The sequence below is a fragment of the Canis lupus genome, chromosome 20, assembly GCF_003254725.2.
Source record: "Canis lupus dingo isolate Sandy chromosome 20, ASM325472v2, whole genome shotgun sequence".
NCBI lineage: Eukaryota > Metazoa > Chordata > Mammalia > Carnivora > Canidae > Canis > Canis lupus.
The window spans coordinates 47,422,657-47,435,776 of record NC_064262.1 but is presented as its reverse complement, the minus strand read 5'-3'; the positions used below and the strand labels follow the sequence as shown (position 1 = coordinate 47,435,776).

The 13,120-nt window shown below is 49.1% G+C and overlaps 1 protein-coding gene and 1 long non-coding RNA gene across 4 annotated transcripts in view; one reads left to right on the top strand and one right to left on the bottom strand.

Annotated features, from left to right (window-relative positions):
• The first annotated feature begins 282 nt into the window (after positions 1–282).
• Positions 283–1,874, top strand: LOC112666649 (uncharacterized). Its single transcript, XR_004807555.2, has 2 exons — positions 283–617; positions 1,005–1,874. It is a non-coding gene; the product is annotated as an uncharacterized LOC112666649 (long non-coding RNA).
• The window catches only part of SLC1A6 (solute carrier family 1 member 6), a 44,204-nt gene continuing 32,863 nt past the window's right edge, over positions 1,780–13,120 (bottom strand). For all 3 annotated transcript variants that reach the window (XM_049098343.1, XM_025457833.3, XM_049098344.1), the window contains exons 2-10: positions 12,079–12,290; positions 11,752–11,889; positions 10,034–10,238; positions 9,236–9,278; positions 8,409–8,752; positions 5,643–5,876; positions 4,257–4,451; positions 3,136–3,270; positions 1,780–2,358 (exon numbers count right to left, since the gene is read on the bottom strand). In XM_049098343.1, coding sequence (XP_048954300.1) covers positions 2,163–2,358; positions 3,136–3,270; positions 4,257–4,451; positions 5,643–5,876; positions 8,409–8,752; positions 9,236–9,278; positions 10,034–10,238; positions 11,752–11,889; positions 12,079–12,283 — 1,695 coding nt within the window. In that variant the 5' untranslated portion in view covers positions 12,284–12,290 and the 3' untranslated portion in view covers positions 1,780–2,162. The remainder of the gene's footprint in view (positions 2,359–3,135; positions 3,271–4,256; positions 4,452–5,642; positions 5,877–8,408; positions 8,753–9,235; positions 9,279–10,033; positions 10,239–11,751; positions 11,890–12,078; positions 12,291–13,120) is intronic.

Here is a 13,120-nt window from a genome sequence, read left to right as displayed (position 1 = left end):
AACTTGGTATGAATAGAACCTGCTATTTTCTCAGTAATCTTCAGTAATGGTTTGGATTTCTTAAAATAAACCAAATCTCACATATTGAATGTGTATCCTCAAGGTGATGGGATATGTGCCTAATCGGGAAATGTTGCCCTGAAAACTCATTTAGAGATGTTTTCTGAAGTTCTGTGAATGGAATCAAGCCAAAGATTTGCTTCCAAAACTAAGAGAAAATAAGTTCCGATTGTTTAAGCCACCTAGCCTGTGGCACTTTGTCATAGCAACCCTAGCAAACTAATATACCCTACTCCCACAAGGAGCTTTCTGCAGACACAGAACTTTGGCCATGGGTTAGAGGCAGAAATTCTGGTTTGAGACTGGGATCCCAAGCAAAGCTCCCCAGGATCAAATGTGGAGTAGGATGTTTTATATGGTTCTTGCCTTTGCATGGACTTTTCCAATCTCTCACACAAATGTTTCCACGGTGACTGCATTAGGTAAAAGGATTCTGATTCCTTTTTCCAAGTTATTTCAATTATGTATGCCCAGTGGTTCTCTTGGGATCCTAAAGAATGGGGCAGGAGGCATCCCCACATATATCTGTGTTTGAATGTCCCATCTCCCTTTGAGAGGTAGGTGCTCAAGTGAAGCTTAATTTGATTCAGAAAAAAAGGGACGCCTGGATGGCTCCCTGGTTGAGTGTTTGCCTTCGGCTCAGGGCATGATTCCGGAGTCCCGGGATCAAGTTCCACACCAGGCTCTCTGGATGGAGCCTGCTTCTTCCTCTGCCTGTGTCTCTGCCTCTCTTTCTCTCTGTGTCTCTCATGAATGAAAGATAGATGATAGATGATAGATAGATGATAGATAGATAGATAGATAGATAGATGATAGATAGATAGATAGATAGATAGATAGATAGATAGATAGATAGATAAAGTGTTTCCCAGACAAAAGGGTTATAGAGTTGAGTTATGCCCATGACATCTGGAATCATGTTACTATTTGTGTTTTCCCCCAAGCCTTTATTAAGGTCTCGCTTAATGTCTCACCTGGTTCGTGGGCTTGCCTGGAGAACACAGAGCTTCCTGAGGCCAGTATGGGATATCTGAGACAACGGGTTTCAGAAGTCAAGAGTTGGGACTACAAGACTCAGCTACTCATCCCCATGGGAAGCTACTTCCTCTATTCCCAGCCATGAGTGTTTGAAATAAAGGGTTAACTCAGAGGGCTAGAGGTGCTCAAAGTCTGCATATCCAGAGAAAAGTCTTGCTCTTGACTGGCTCCTAGGAAATAACCTCCAAGCCCTTGGAATATCCTCCCTGATAAAAAAGTCTTTGTATACCTGGGGCTTTGAGTCATGCCAGATCGACTATGCTGAAAATGTAATTTACCATGTTTTTGTTCACCTGGGACCCTGGGCAATGCTATATTCATTTGACTTCTGTGGGGGCTGAAGAATGAGTAGTGAAGGTCAGCAAGCACTCCATGCCTACAAGACAGACCCCCAATAAAAATACTGGACACCAAGGGTCAGGTGAGCTTCCTTGACTGGAAATATTCATAGATGCTTTCAGACATCATTGCTGAGAGAATTAAAGGCGTCCAAGGGACTCCCCTAAGAGGGGACAATTGGAAGCCCATGTCTGGTGTCTTCTGGACCCTACCCCAGGCAACTTTATTCCGTGCAGATTTTAATCTGTATCCTTTTACTGCAGTAAACCATAACTGGGAGCATCACAGTTTTCTGAGTTCCATGAGTCCTTCTAGGAAATCATTGAAGGTCTTGGGGAAATCTGACACAGAACATTGTTTTATTATAATAAATGATGGTTTTCCTTTACCTCCTTCAATTCCACCACTCTTTGAGAAAATAAAGAACATGAACCGACTCCTCAGCTTGCTGGACTCAAAGCTGCCCATACTCCCAGTCCCAGGGGAAGCATTTCCTTCCCATCCCACCTGACTCACTGCCCTCCACAAGTTCTCCCCATGCATTCACAGAGAAACGGAGGCTTTGGACATCCTTTCATTCCTGCTCCTTTATCTCAGTTTCCACCAAACAAGCTAGACAGAACATGTGTGTTCAGTGCAGTCATTCAGGCAGTGGGTCTTCCCTAGGACCTCCCCCTCCCCCCAGCCCCGTTCCCTCCTCTCTGGGCAGCAGAGCTGGGGGCCCCTCACATGGCACTCTCATTGCCTCCCCGTCCCCTGGACGCCCCCTTCTCTTGTGCCATGAGTGACTTGTAGGGTTTCCCCAGGCTGGGGAGGGTGAGCTCGGCCTCCTGCAGCTCCAGCTCTCGCTGAGACAAATGCTCAATGACGGCTGCTCCAATAGAGTCCCCCAGGACATTGGTCATTGTACGAAGTCGGTCACTGGGGAGGGATAGGGAGAGAGAAGCCACTGTTAGCCAAGGTCTGAAGAGCTCATAGGAGAGAGTACAGCAGGGTGGGGGGTTCCTTGTGCCTGGGAGTTGAGGTTTATGTCCCATCCATGACCACATAACCTCAAGCAGGTCCCTCCCCTTCGATGTCCTCAGTTTCCCCTCCTAGCAAATGCAGGTTGGATCAATTCCGATAGGCACACATTTGCTCTTAGCTATGCAATTCTTTCTTTTTAAGGATATAAACATCTGATAGAGAAAATGAGGGGTTGTGGGCTAAACAGCATGCAGAAGGTAACCACCATGAGTTACTGAGGTCAGAATAGAAACTAATCTAAATGGGATTTGGATCTACCTGACAACTCCCACATGGGGAGGAAAGTCCAGACTGTTTTTTAATGTAAACCTCCTGTTTTTCAAAGTTGAGAATTAAAAACAAAAACAAACTAATAACAACAAAAATTTGCAAGCCAGCTCTATCCTGTGGATCACCTTTTTGTGACTTCTCCATAAAGCAAGTACAAGGGAGGCTTTTCAGGCTGATAGATAAAGCCCCCAATACTCATCTCCTCTCCACCCTATTTCCCAAGGTTCACTCTATGGAATTTCAGATCACAGGCTATGGCTAGGAGTATTCTCCAAGGCTTCCCCTCTACTCTAAAATTCTAGAACTCTGTGTCTTTGATGGAATGAGGGCCCACGGGTTGGGCGTCTCGCAAGGAAAGCAGGGGGAGTTGTGACATAGTGCAAGGATCTGAAGAACACTCACAGGAACCAGTCCACAGCTATGATCAGTGTGATGTCTTCAGTGGGCAGGCCGACCGATGTGAGCACAATGACCATGGTGACCAGACCTGCCTGGGGGATGCCAGCAGCCCCAACGCTGGCTGCTGTCGCTGTGATACTGTACACAGAGAGAGAACACAGAGGGGCAAGAAGTGGGAAGGGGAGGACAAGGAAGAGAGTGAGAAAGGGGACAACAGAAGGAAAGGCAGTTCCCTGGGACATCTTAAAGTAAGTGCCTGAAAATAAAAAGTAGCCATCAGGGGCACCTGGGTGACTCAGTCAGTTAAGTATCTGCCTTTGGCTCAGGTCATGATCCTGGGGTCCTAGGATCAAGCCCCACATTGGGCTCCCTGCTTGGTGGGGAGCCTCTGTCTCCCTCTCCCTCTCCCTCTGTGTGCTCTCTCTTAAGTAAATAGATAAAATCTTAAAAAAAAAAAAGCAGCCTTCAATAAATGTATTCTTTCAACTCATATTTATTGAGCATCTCCTACACACTATACACCTACTAGAAATTCCCACAGAAGAAAATCCCTGCCCAAACAGAGCTTACATTCTAGTGGGGGAGACAGGCAATAAGCAAGATGAGTGATTAAAATATATACTAAGGCAGATGATGCTACAGAGAAATAGTTCAGCCTATGAAAATCCAGACCATGCAATTTTAAGTAGAATGTTCAGGGACCACTTCCCTGAGCAGGGACAACGCAGCAAAGTCCTAAAGGAGGTGATAATGTGTGCTGTTATATTTATAATGACTACATTGGAACCTTTGGGTGATGAGGCCCAGGGATCCATCCTTATTATAAGAGCCTCTGGTTATTAGGTTCCACCAGCCATACTTTCAAAAATACTGGGCAGAAGGACCTCCCATGATATCATGTGAGAGAAGATGAGACTGAAACATCTGGCCAGCTCCTGACAGGCTCGGGTTGCAAAGTCTCACCTTTAGCTTCATTTGGCAGGGGTGGCTGGGCTCTTCCCACATCCCCCCACCCAACATTCAAAGCCTCCCTTGACCTAAAGCTAAGGTTCCCTCCAGCCCTAGCCAAGCTAATGGCTTCTTAGGTCTCACCTATTGGCAGATCCCACCCAAGACTGCCTCACCTGATGGTCGTGATCTGGCCCAGGTTGAGTTCATAGTTGTTGACTTGGGCAATGAAGATGGCGGCCAGGGCCTCATACAAGGCAGTCCCGTCCATATTGACAGTGGCCCCCACAGGCAGCACGAACCTGGTGATGCGTCGGTCCACACCCAGGCCCTCCTCCAGGCAGCGGAAGGTGATGGGCAGTGTTGCAGAGCTAGGGAAGAGAGTCCTGGCAGCTGAGAACAGGGGGCAGCCAGGTGGGGCTGGAGCAGCAATGGGCCAAAGGAGGGATTCTGCTGAGAACACTGGAAGAGCAGGTGGGAGCAAGGGCAAGGGGAGAATGGTAGGTGTGTAATATTTCAGGGGTTGATAACGGCACAGGGAAGAGGTGCTCCTCACAATGCAGGAAGCACACGGCAATGGTGGTCTCCAAAGGTCAAGGTCTCTTGAACCACTTAAAGCCAATAGGTTAAGGCTAATTACTAGACACTTGTCTATGTCACTAGTGAACTGTCCACTCCCAGAAAGGAAAAGACTGGGGGTCTGCTGACCTCACAAGCCCTCAGAGTAGGAGAGAAATATTACAGGGACCCCTAGTACCCACTCCTATGGCTCAGGGAGCAACCTCAGCTACACCAACCCTCCTGGTCTCTCTCTCACCACTCCCTGGGGCGGGGAGGGGGATGAGTGACCTAACTGATTGGTGAGTTTAGTTGAAGGAGTGAGCATCTCTCTTGGAGTCGACCTGTCCACAAAGCATGTGCTCTGTCTGGTTAGCCTGATGTCATGCGGTGAGAAGCCTGGACCCACAGAGTAGGCCTCTGGGGATCCAGCCCTCTGGTGATCAGGTAAGTTTCACTCTGGGCTACAATGGCACCAATCCTATTGGCCACAGACCAAAAGGCACATTCTCCAGGGAGCATTATGAGCAATGGCAGTGATATTATTCTTCCACCCAGTTGGCTCTCGTGATACTTCTCAAACTGTTTTGAATTTGAATCATGGGGAAAAGGGAAGCTCTATTAACCCCATAAAACCACAAGAAAAGGAGAAGGAAGCCAAGAGAACTCCTAGAGACCATCTTGAGGGGAAATGAGACTCTGAGCTAAAAAATGACAGAGAATATGGGGCATGTTGGAACCTTGGTCCTAATCTCAAAAATGGCAGCTGGTTCTTCTCCATATAAATTAGAAAAATAGAAAATATGGAAAACAGGAGAGCCAGCCCGGGATGGAGTTCCCCACCTTGGTATCCATCAATCTGGAGACCTACAAGAGCCACTGACATAATAGAGCAGCTCAGATGAGGTTCAGTACAGGGACAGGGGGACAGGACTCCCAGAGAGCCTGTGAACCATGAGCAGCAAACTTCAGAAAAGGACCAGGGGTGGGGGATGGGGCCATACCTGGAAGACGTGCCCATGGCAGTGATGAGGGCCTGCAGTACACCCCCGATGAAGGGGAAAGGATTCCGGTGGGTGATGAGGAAGTAGATGAGGGGCAGGACACCACCGGCATGGAGGAACAAGCCCACAATGACAGTCAGGGTGTACATGCCCAGCTGACCCCCCAGGACAGCCATATCCTCCATCTCTAGGATCTTCCCAGCGATCAGGAACAGGATGCCCACAGGTGCATACCTAGGCCAAGCCAGACGCCTGTCAAAGCTCCCTCATGACTTCCCCCAATGCTCAGAGCTGGCATCCCCAAGGTTTTGCCCATATAAGTCCCTGGAGCCAGACAGTGCCCACCACACAGCACCCTACTCCACCCCAACCTTCCCCACACACTGACAAACAGGGATGGACCCCCACAAACACATCCCATTTCTTCCTCCTGCTTACCCACAGCTCATGCCCAGAACAGCAGGGAAAAGCTCCTACAAGTCCAGGGCATACAATTTTATAAGGTCTCTCTTTCCTCTACTCTGCCATTCAAGTCTCTCCCCAAATAGCCAACTGACTTTGGGACTCTCTCCCTAGATGTGGCCCAGACATTCCCTATCACTGGCCTTTTCACTGCCTCCAGCTCTGTTTGCTCTAAATGTGTAACCTCAATGCCCTGAAGCACATCTCCTCACTCACTCACCAGACCGGAGCCATGTCACCTGAATTTCCCCCACAGACATCCCAAACCAGGCATCTTATCAAATCATCTATTTATTCAACCACTCTCTTGAGTGTCTCCTCTGCTCCAGTCACATGGTCCCTGCCCCTGTGGTGCCTACATTTCAACGGGGATAAGAGGCAGTACACACAGAAATGCCTAATTAAAAACTTCGGGCAGTGAGAGCTGCAAAACAGCGCCCCTGAGTGGGGCTGCATCAGCATGCGTGGTCAGGGAGGGCTTCTCTGGAGATGTGACATTCACTCAGAGGCCTGAACAATGAGAAGGGACACATCTATCTGAGAGGGATGCATTGCAGACACTATGCAAAGACCCTGAGATGAGCATGAGCTCGAGGTGCTGAAGGGGCAGAGAGCAGACCAGTGTGGCTAGAGGGGCGAGTGAGAGGAGACAGAAGTGAGTACATCAGGGGCTCACCTGCGCTCCCCACAAACCAGCACATCTTAGTCTTGCGAGTTCCTGCCAGTGGTGCCTTCATTCCCCCGTCACCAGGCTTCAGCTCTTACTCCTCTCTCTTTAGAAACTGAAGTATACGCTTGGTTGTTCTCATGGTAGAGGCATTGGAGGAGGTAGGGACCTCTTGGGAAATTGGTACAATAGCTTGGGTCAGAAATGATGAGACCCACCCTGAGGTGGTGGGAAGGATGTGGGCACTTCTTTGGCCACATCTGTATTCCCCTGGGCTCAGCCGGGCTCAGGGTGAGACCCGATGGGAGGTTGCTGAGCTATCTCCCAGTCTAGACCTACCTCTATGACTGTTCTGTGAACCCCCTCCCCAGCTCCCTCATCTTCATCCTTCCTCCTCATCCCCCACAAAATTCCTCAACCCAAGTCAATTGCATGGCCTTCCTTCCTTCTACACTCACCCAGATGGCACATCTGGATATTTTGCCCAGCCCTGCCAATGACACCACTATAAATTAATGGTTCCCAATCCAGTTGAGCTTCAATCTTTTCACTCTTCTTGGCTATCCTTGATAAGCTCCCCTCTCACATTCCCCTCAGCTGCTTTTCCAAGCTTTACACTTGACTCTAAGCCCCATACACAACTTTCTAATTAGTGCCAGTTTGGCACTAAGCAGTCTTATTAACATCTTGCACCACCACTCTCAACTTACCCTGTGCTCCCACCTCCCTGAACTCCCCGCCATTCTCCAACCAACTCAGGCTCTTGCAGGCTTTGCATGTTCTCTTCCCTCTGCTTGGAGGGCCTCTCTCCTCTTCCTGTCCTTTTCGGTTTCTGCTTGCCTTTCAAGACCCAACCACAAGGCGACCTTTTCCAAGACTCCCTCTTCACATTCCCAGGCAGAGTTCACTGCATGATTCCTCCCCTGGCTGCTCACTTCTCCCCATTCCCAACACTTTTTGAATGTCCCTTTGCTCTAGAACATTCCACCTTGCATTACATTTATCTAGTGTGTGTCTGTCTCCTCCAAGACTTCAGACTCCTCTGAGCTTCTTGGGAACAGGGACTGAATTCAATGTATCTCTGTGTTCCAGACAGTTATCCCAGGAAATGTATGTTGAATTAGTGAAGAAATCAGTGAAGGAATGGAAAAATGTAAAGAATGGATGCATGCGTGTATCAACTAAAGAATAACTAGTGAGTGGATAAACAAGAAAATGAGCAAATAAAAAAAAAGAAAATGAGCAAATGAGGCACAAATGAACAGGCAAGAGAATGAATGAGCATGTTAAGTGAAGGAATGCAGAGAATATGTAGTGAGTAAATGGGAGAATAACAAATGCAGAGATGAATGAGTGGCCCAAAGAATGAGCTTGAATGAATACATAGTGGAGTGAGTAAATCAGTCAGGCAATCAATCAATGACTTCATTAATGCATGGATGAGTCTGTGAATGAGTTTATGAGTAAATGAGTCAATTAACCAATATATACATGAATGACTTTGACCAAATGACCCCAATGGTCCCTTGAACAGCTGCCCCACAGCCTGACTTCCCAAGCCCAGCTCCACCCTTCCCATGTGCCATCACCAGCCCCCCTACAACCCTACCCCCGCTACATCACAGCCCAGCACTCACCAGATAATGATGCCCACCATCCTCATAATAGCCTCATTGAGGCTGTCAAAGAAATCCCGCAGGACTCGGCCCTTGTGTTTCATGCCACCAATGACCAGCCCAAAGGCCACAGAGAAGACAACAAGGCCCAGGGCATTGATGCCATTGGCTGAGCCAGGAACAGGCACAGTCTCCTCGAAGCTCAGCACCTCCTGCAGGGTGCCCAAGGCCCAGGTGACATTTTCCAGGAGGCTGGTTCCATTGTCCATTGAAGATGGAGGAGGCATGGAAGTGCCCAGCTCGGATCCGTTCTCTGTTCTCACTATGGTCCTGGTTACCAACCTCGTGCTATACTGCGTCTTGAACTGAAATATGGAGAGATCAGGGCCAAAATCAATTCATCCAAATCTCCTGGAGAAATATATTTAGAACACCAATTCCTGGTTGCCACCCCTGGAGAGTCTTATTCAGAGGACTTGACCAAAGGATAGAAGAACAAGTGAAGGAATACATGAATGAGGGAATGAACGCATGGCAGAATGAGTACAGATTCTGCATTTTTCAAAGCCCCTTGTTCAAACAGATTTGGGGGCCTCTCTCCTCAACCATCCATGGTGAGGCTCCAGTACCATCCCCAGGCAGCTCTTCGCCTAAATCCTTTTCTGTAATCCTCCCTTGATCACCCCACCAATGGGAAGTACATTCTTTCTCCCAGACTCTTCCAAAAGCCCCAGCCCATGGCTCCAGCAAGCCCTTCCTCCCATCCCTCATCCCAGGACCACTCACTGGGCAGCAAGCTCCCCCCACCCTCCAAGCCTCCTTGACCACACTGTGTACTTCCCCCTGACCTGTTTGAAGCAGGCCTCCACCAGGTTGGGCGGAAACATATTTCTGCAGAAAAACATCAGAGGAAGGGAGGTGGTTAGACCTTGGGAAGGAGTCCAGCGTGATAATAGTCATAATAATAGCAATAGTACCAACCATAATAATGGCAGCCAACAAGTGAATGCTTACTCTAGGCCAAGCACTTACCCATATGAGTAAGTGCTCATGAGTAAATAACTCTAGAAGTGAGCACTATTGAGGTCCCCTTTTTATGTACAAAGAAACCAAGGAGCAGAGAACCTATGGAAGTTACCAAGAGCCCCACAGCTCATAAGGGGTGCAGATGGACCTCAAATCCAGACCTCTCTGAGCCCTTCAGTAGAACCCTATGCTACTTCACAGACTTCAATTCACACACATGTACCAGTGATGCCTCAAAAAACACCGACAACTTGTGGACCTCAAATCTGGGTTTTCCCCAAGTCAGTGACTAGGGAAGAACTATGACAAGCTGGCAAAATCTTGCTTCTTTAAGAGACTCATTCATCCTCCAATGAAGCTTGGGAACACCAAACGCCACCTGTTCTGAGCCCATCTCAGAATACAGCTGAAGCCTCCTGAGTCTAAGGGCCAAAGATCACACCCTAGGAGCCAGCTACTCTCAGAGGGTTTTTGCAAGGCTCTGGGCAGAAAATGGGTACCAATAACCTAGATTGGGTGTTGCACTTCCAGGCTGAGTCACCTGTCCCCTTTGTCTCTCCTTGAGTATGGCTTGTTGTATCTAGGGCCAGAGTTCCCATCAAAATTAGAAAGGACGTCACCTGACCAGGTCCATGAAGGCATCGGCTGTGGGTATGGTCTCAATACGGCCCTCGCGGTGCAGCCCCTCCTTGGAGCCCTTCCCAGGATGGATGATGGTGACCATGAGGATGCCAATGAAGACAGCAATGACCGTGGTCACCATGTAGTACACAGCTGCCCGCATCCCCATCCGCCCTGTTGCCTTGTTATCCAGGGATGCCATACCTAGAGGATGGGTGGTACAGCCCTGAGAAACTCCATCTGCACCCCCACCACCCACCCTCCCATCCATTGGCTTGACTTCCCTCACCACCAGCTCAACAAGCATCCTACCAAGCATCTCCTTCTGTGCCCCACCCTAGCACCCACACCATCCTTCGTCTCCTCTCGTCATTCTTCAGCCCCATTTTATTTTCTATGTACACCTTCTACCCGTTCCTTTATCCCAAGCCCCACTTCACTAACCTTCCCTCTACATCAAGCCAACCTTTTCAACTCCCACCCCATCTTCCACTTATGCCTGGATTATACCATGACATCATCTTCATTCCACTCTTCATCCTGCTATTAACCCCAAGATTATACCCCCTCCAACTCACCTCACTGTACGCTATCTGTGAAAGAGACTTCTTTTGCTGCTCCATCCAAAAGCCCTTTACCAGGCTGACACGCCAACCCTCCACCTGCTGCATTGTTGGCTGCTAACAGTCTGTGTGGCCCCCTTCTCTGGAGAACTGCCCTCAGCAGAACAAAAGCTGATTTGCCCAGAAATACCCCATGGAAAACCTAAAGCCAAAGGCTGCCTGGTACAGGGATTAAAAAGGCCAGCTTCTTTGATTCAGCTGGAGGCAGAGTTGGGAAGAACAATTCTGTAGCATCACTCCTGCTCCAGAGCTACCTGTGGGATAAAAGGCTGAGAGGCTAGCCTTCTTCCCAACCCGCATCTCTGCTTGGATTCTTTCCCTGCTCCATCTCGCTCCTCTCACTTCCTCATGGGTCTGTCTTGAATGTTATCCCCCAATAAATCACTTGTGCAAATATCCCCATCTTAGGCTCTGCTTCTGGGAAAGCCAACCCAAGACACCACTCTTTCAGGACTTTATCTTCATCCCCATCCCAAAATCTGGAGATTGGCAATCAACTACTTAGGAACCAAATCCAGCCCCCTGATTGTTTTTGTAAATAAAGTTTTATTGGAACACAACCACACCCATTTGTTTACAGATGGGTCTGCTACCACCATCGCAGAACTGAGCAGTTACGACAGATTGTATGGCCCCCAATGCTGAAAGCGTTCACTATCTGGCCCTTTACAGAAGAATTTGCATACCTCTGTATAACTCATCCCTATTTCTACCCCGGCCCCCACCCACTATCCTGTCACCTCTATCTCAAACACCTTCACCCACCTCCCACTCCTTGACCAATGATGCCATTCTGTTACCTGGCTGCTCTATCACAGCCTTTCTTTCAACTGTGGATGATGGTAAACCCCTGGAAGGCTGATATTTTACCTCCATGGAAAAGCACAGTAAAATTACTGAGGTAAGTGGCATAGGTCACATGGGGTCTGGAACCTGAGTTTGATGAAGATCTGGGGTTTGGCCAAGAACTCAGGGCTAGGTGCTGGCTTCATGTTTGGGGTCCTAAGATAAGGAGGTGATCCCATGCTTGGGATAGCTTTGGCTCCAGGTTTGAACTGGGGCTCTGGACGCCAGGACCGTCTAGGTTCTCTCACCTGTGACCAGGCTGGAGACAATGAGTGGCAACACCAGCATCTGCAGCATCCTCATGAGAAGTTCTCCAGGAAAAGAGAAGTACTTGATCTGGCGGTAGGTAAGCTGGTACGGTCGCAGGGCAAAGGCCAGACTGACCCCTAGGACCAAAAGGAAGACTCCGTGGAGTGGCTGGGTCACTCCGCCCCATTTTGGTGAATGTGTCCTTACATGAGAGGCAAAGCTGGGGGTGGTGGCACATCCACGTGCAGGTGAGAATGAGTGGGAGGAGCAAAGATGTGCGCATGGAGGAATTTCTCTGAAGTCCCTGCCCCTCCCAGCTGGCTCACCAATGACCACAGCACTGACGGTCAGCAGGATGAAGGCGTTCCGGCGCAGGAAGCGCAGCACGTGCTCCCGAGTCATGGTCTGCAGGCGCAGGCGCGTGCGCAGCGCTCTCTGCTGCAGACTCTCCTGCAGCCGCTGCAGCCAGCCCACCCGGCCCAGCCGCTGGCCACTCTCCCGCAGGAACAGGCTGTTCCCGTGGCTGCTCATCGTCTATCTGCAGGGGACAGAAGGGCCTTCTGGTGACGGGCAGAACAGAGGGTGGATGTGGGGACAGGGGAAAGCGTGAAGGAAAGTGGTAAGGAACTCAGATAGAATCCAGACAGCAGGGGAGAGGAGGTTCCACCTGTTGGGGTGTGCCCCTGCTAAGACACCTGAGGACACTGCCTGGGGTTCAAGGGTTATATCGTGGCAGGAAAGGGTCCAGATCTCCAGAATCCGATCCTCGACATAGTAGGGAAGGAGACCACAATGTAAATAATGGATGCTTTCACCATTCCCTGATTCCAGAGCCCTCCTTACGTTATACCATCACAAGGAATTGGGGGCTCTCCCAGCTCACAAACTAGCGAGCCTTTGTTGAGCACCAACTGCATGCACAGCCCTAGACAAGGCAACTGGGGTTAGCCCCTCAAATTAATATGATTTGGTGTTTGGCCTGGTGGTGTTGACAAGTGGCCTTATCACAACGACAAAATCAGCAGGTGCCTGGCAACAGTGAGCCCTCAATAAATGCAAGTCCCTGTATGAGTGCTCAGGTGAGTAAAAGGGCTGGAGGTGTGGTCCCTTGGGAAAGAAATGGTGACAATCCTTGACCCCAGGGGCTCTTCAGGATCCATCTTTGAAGGGAAATGTGATGTTCAGAATCTCTCTGGGTGTTTCCCAAACTTCAGACTTTTGTGTCTCCTCTGTACTTGATCACATCCCTGTAACCTTATTTATTTAAATAAATCTATCTTAAAGGGAAACTTGAGATTATTGCTTGCAATGCAAATTGTATTTTAATATACATTAAATGAAATGCATGTAAAAATGAAAACCTGCCTA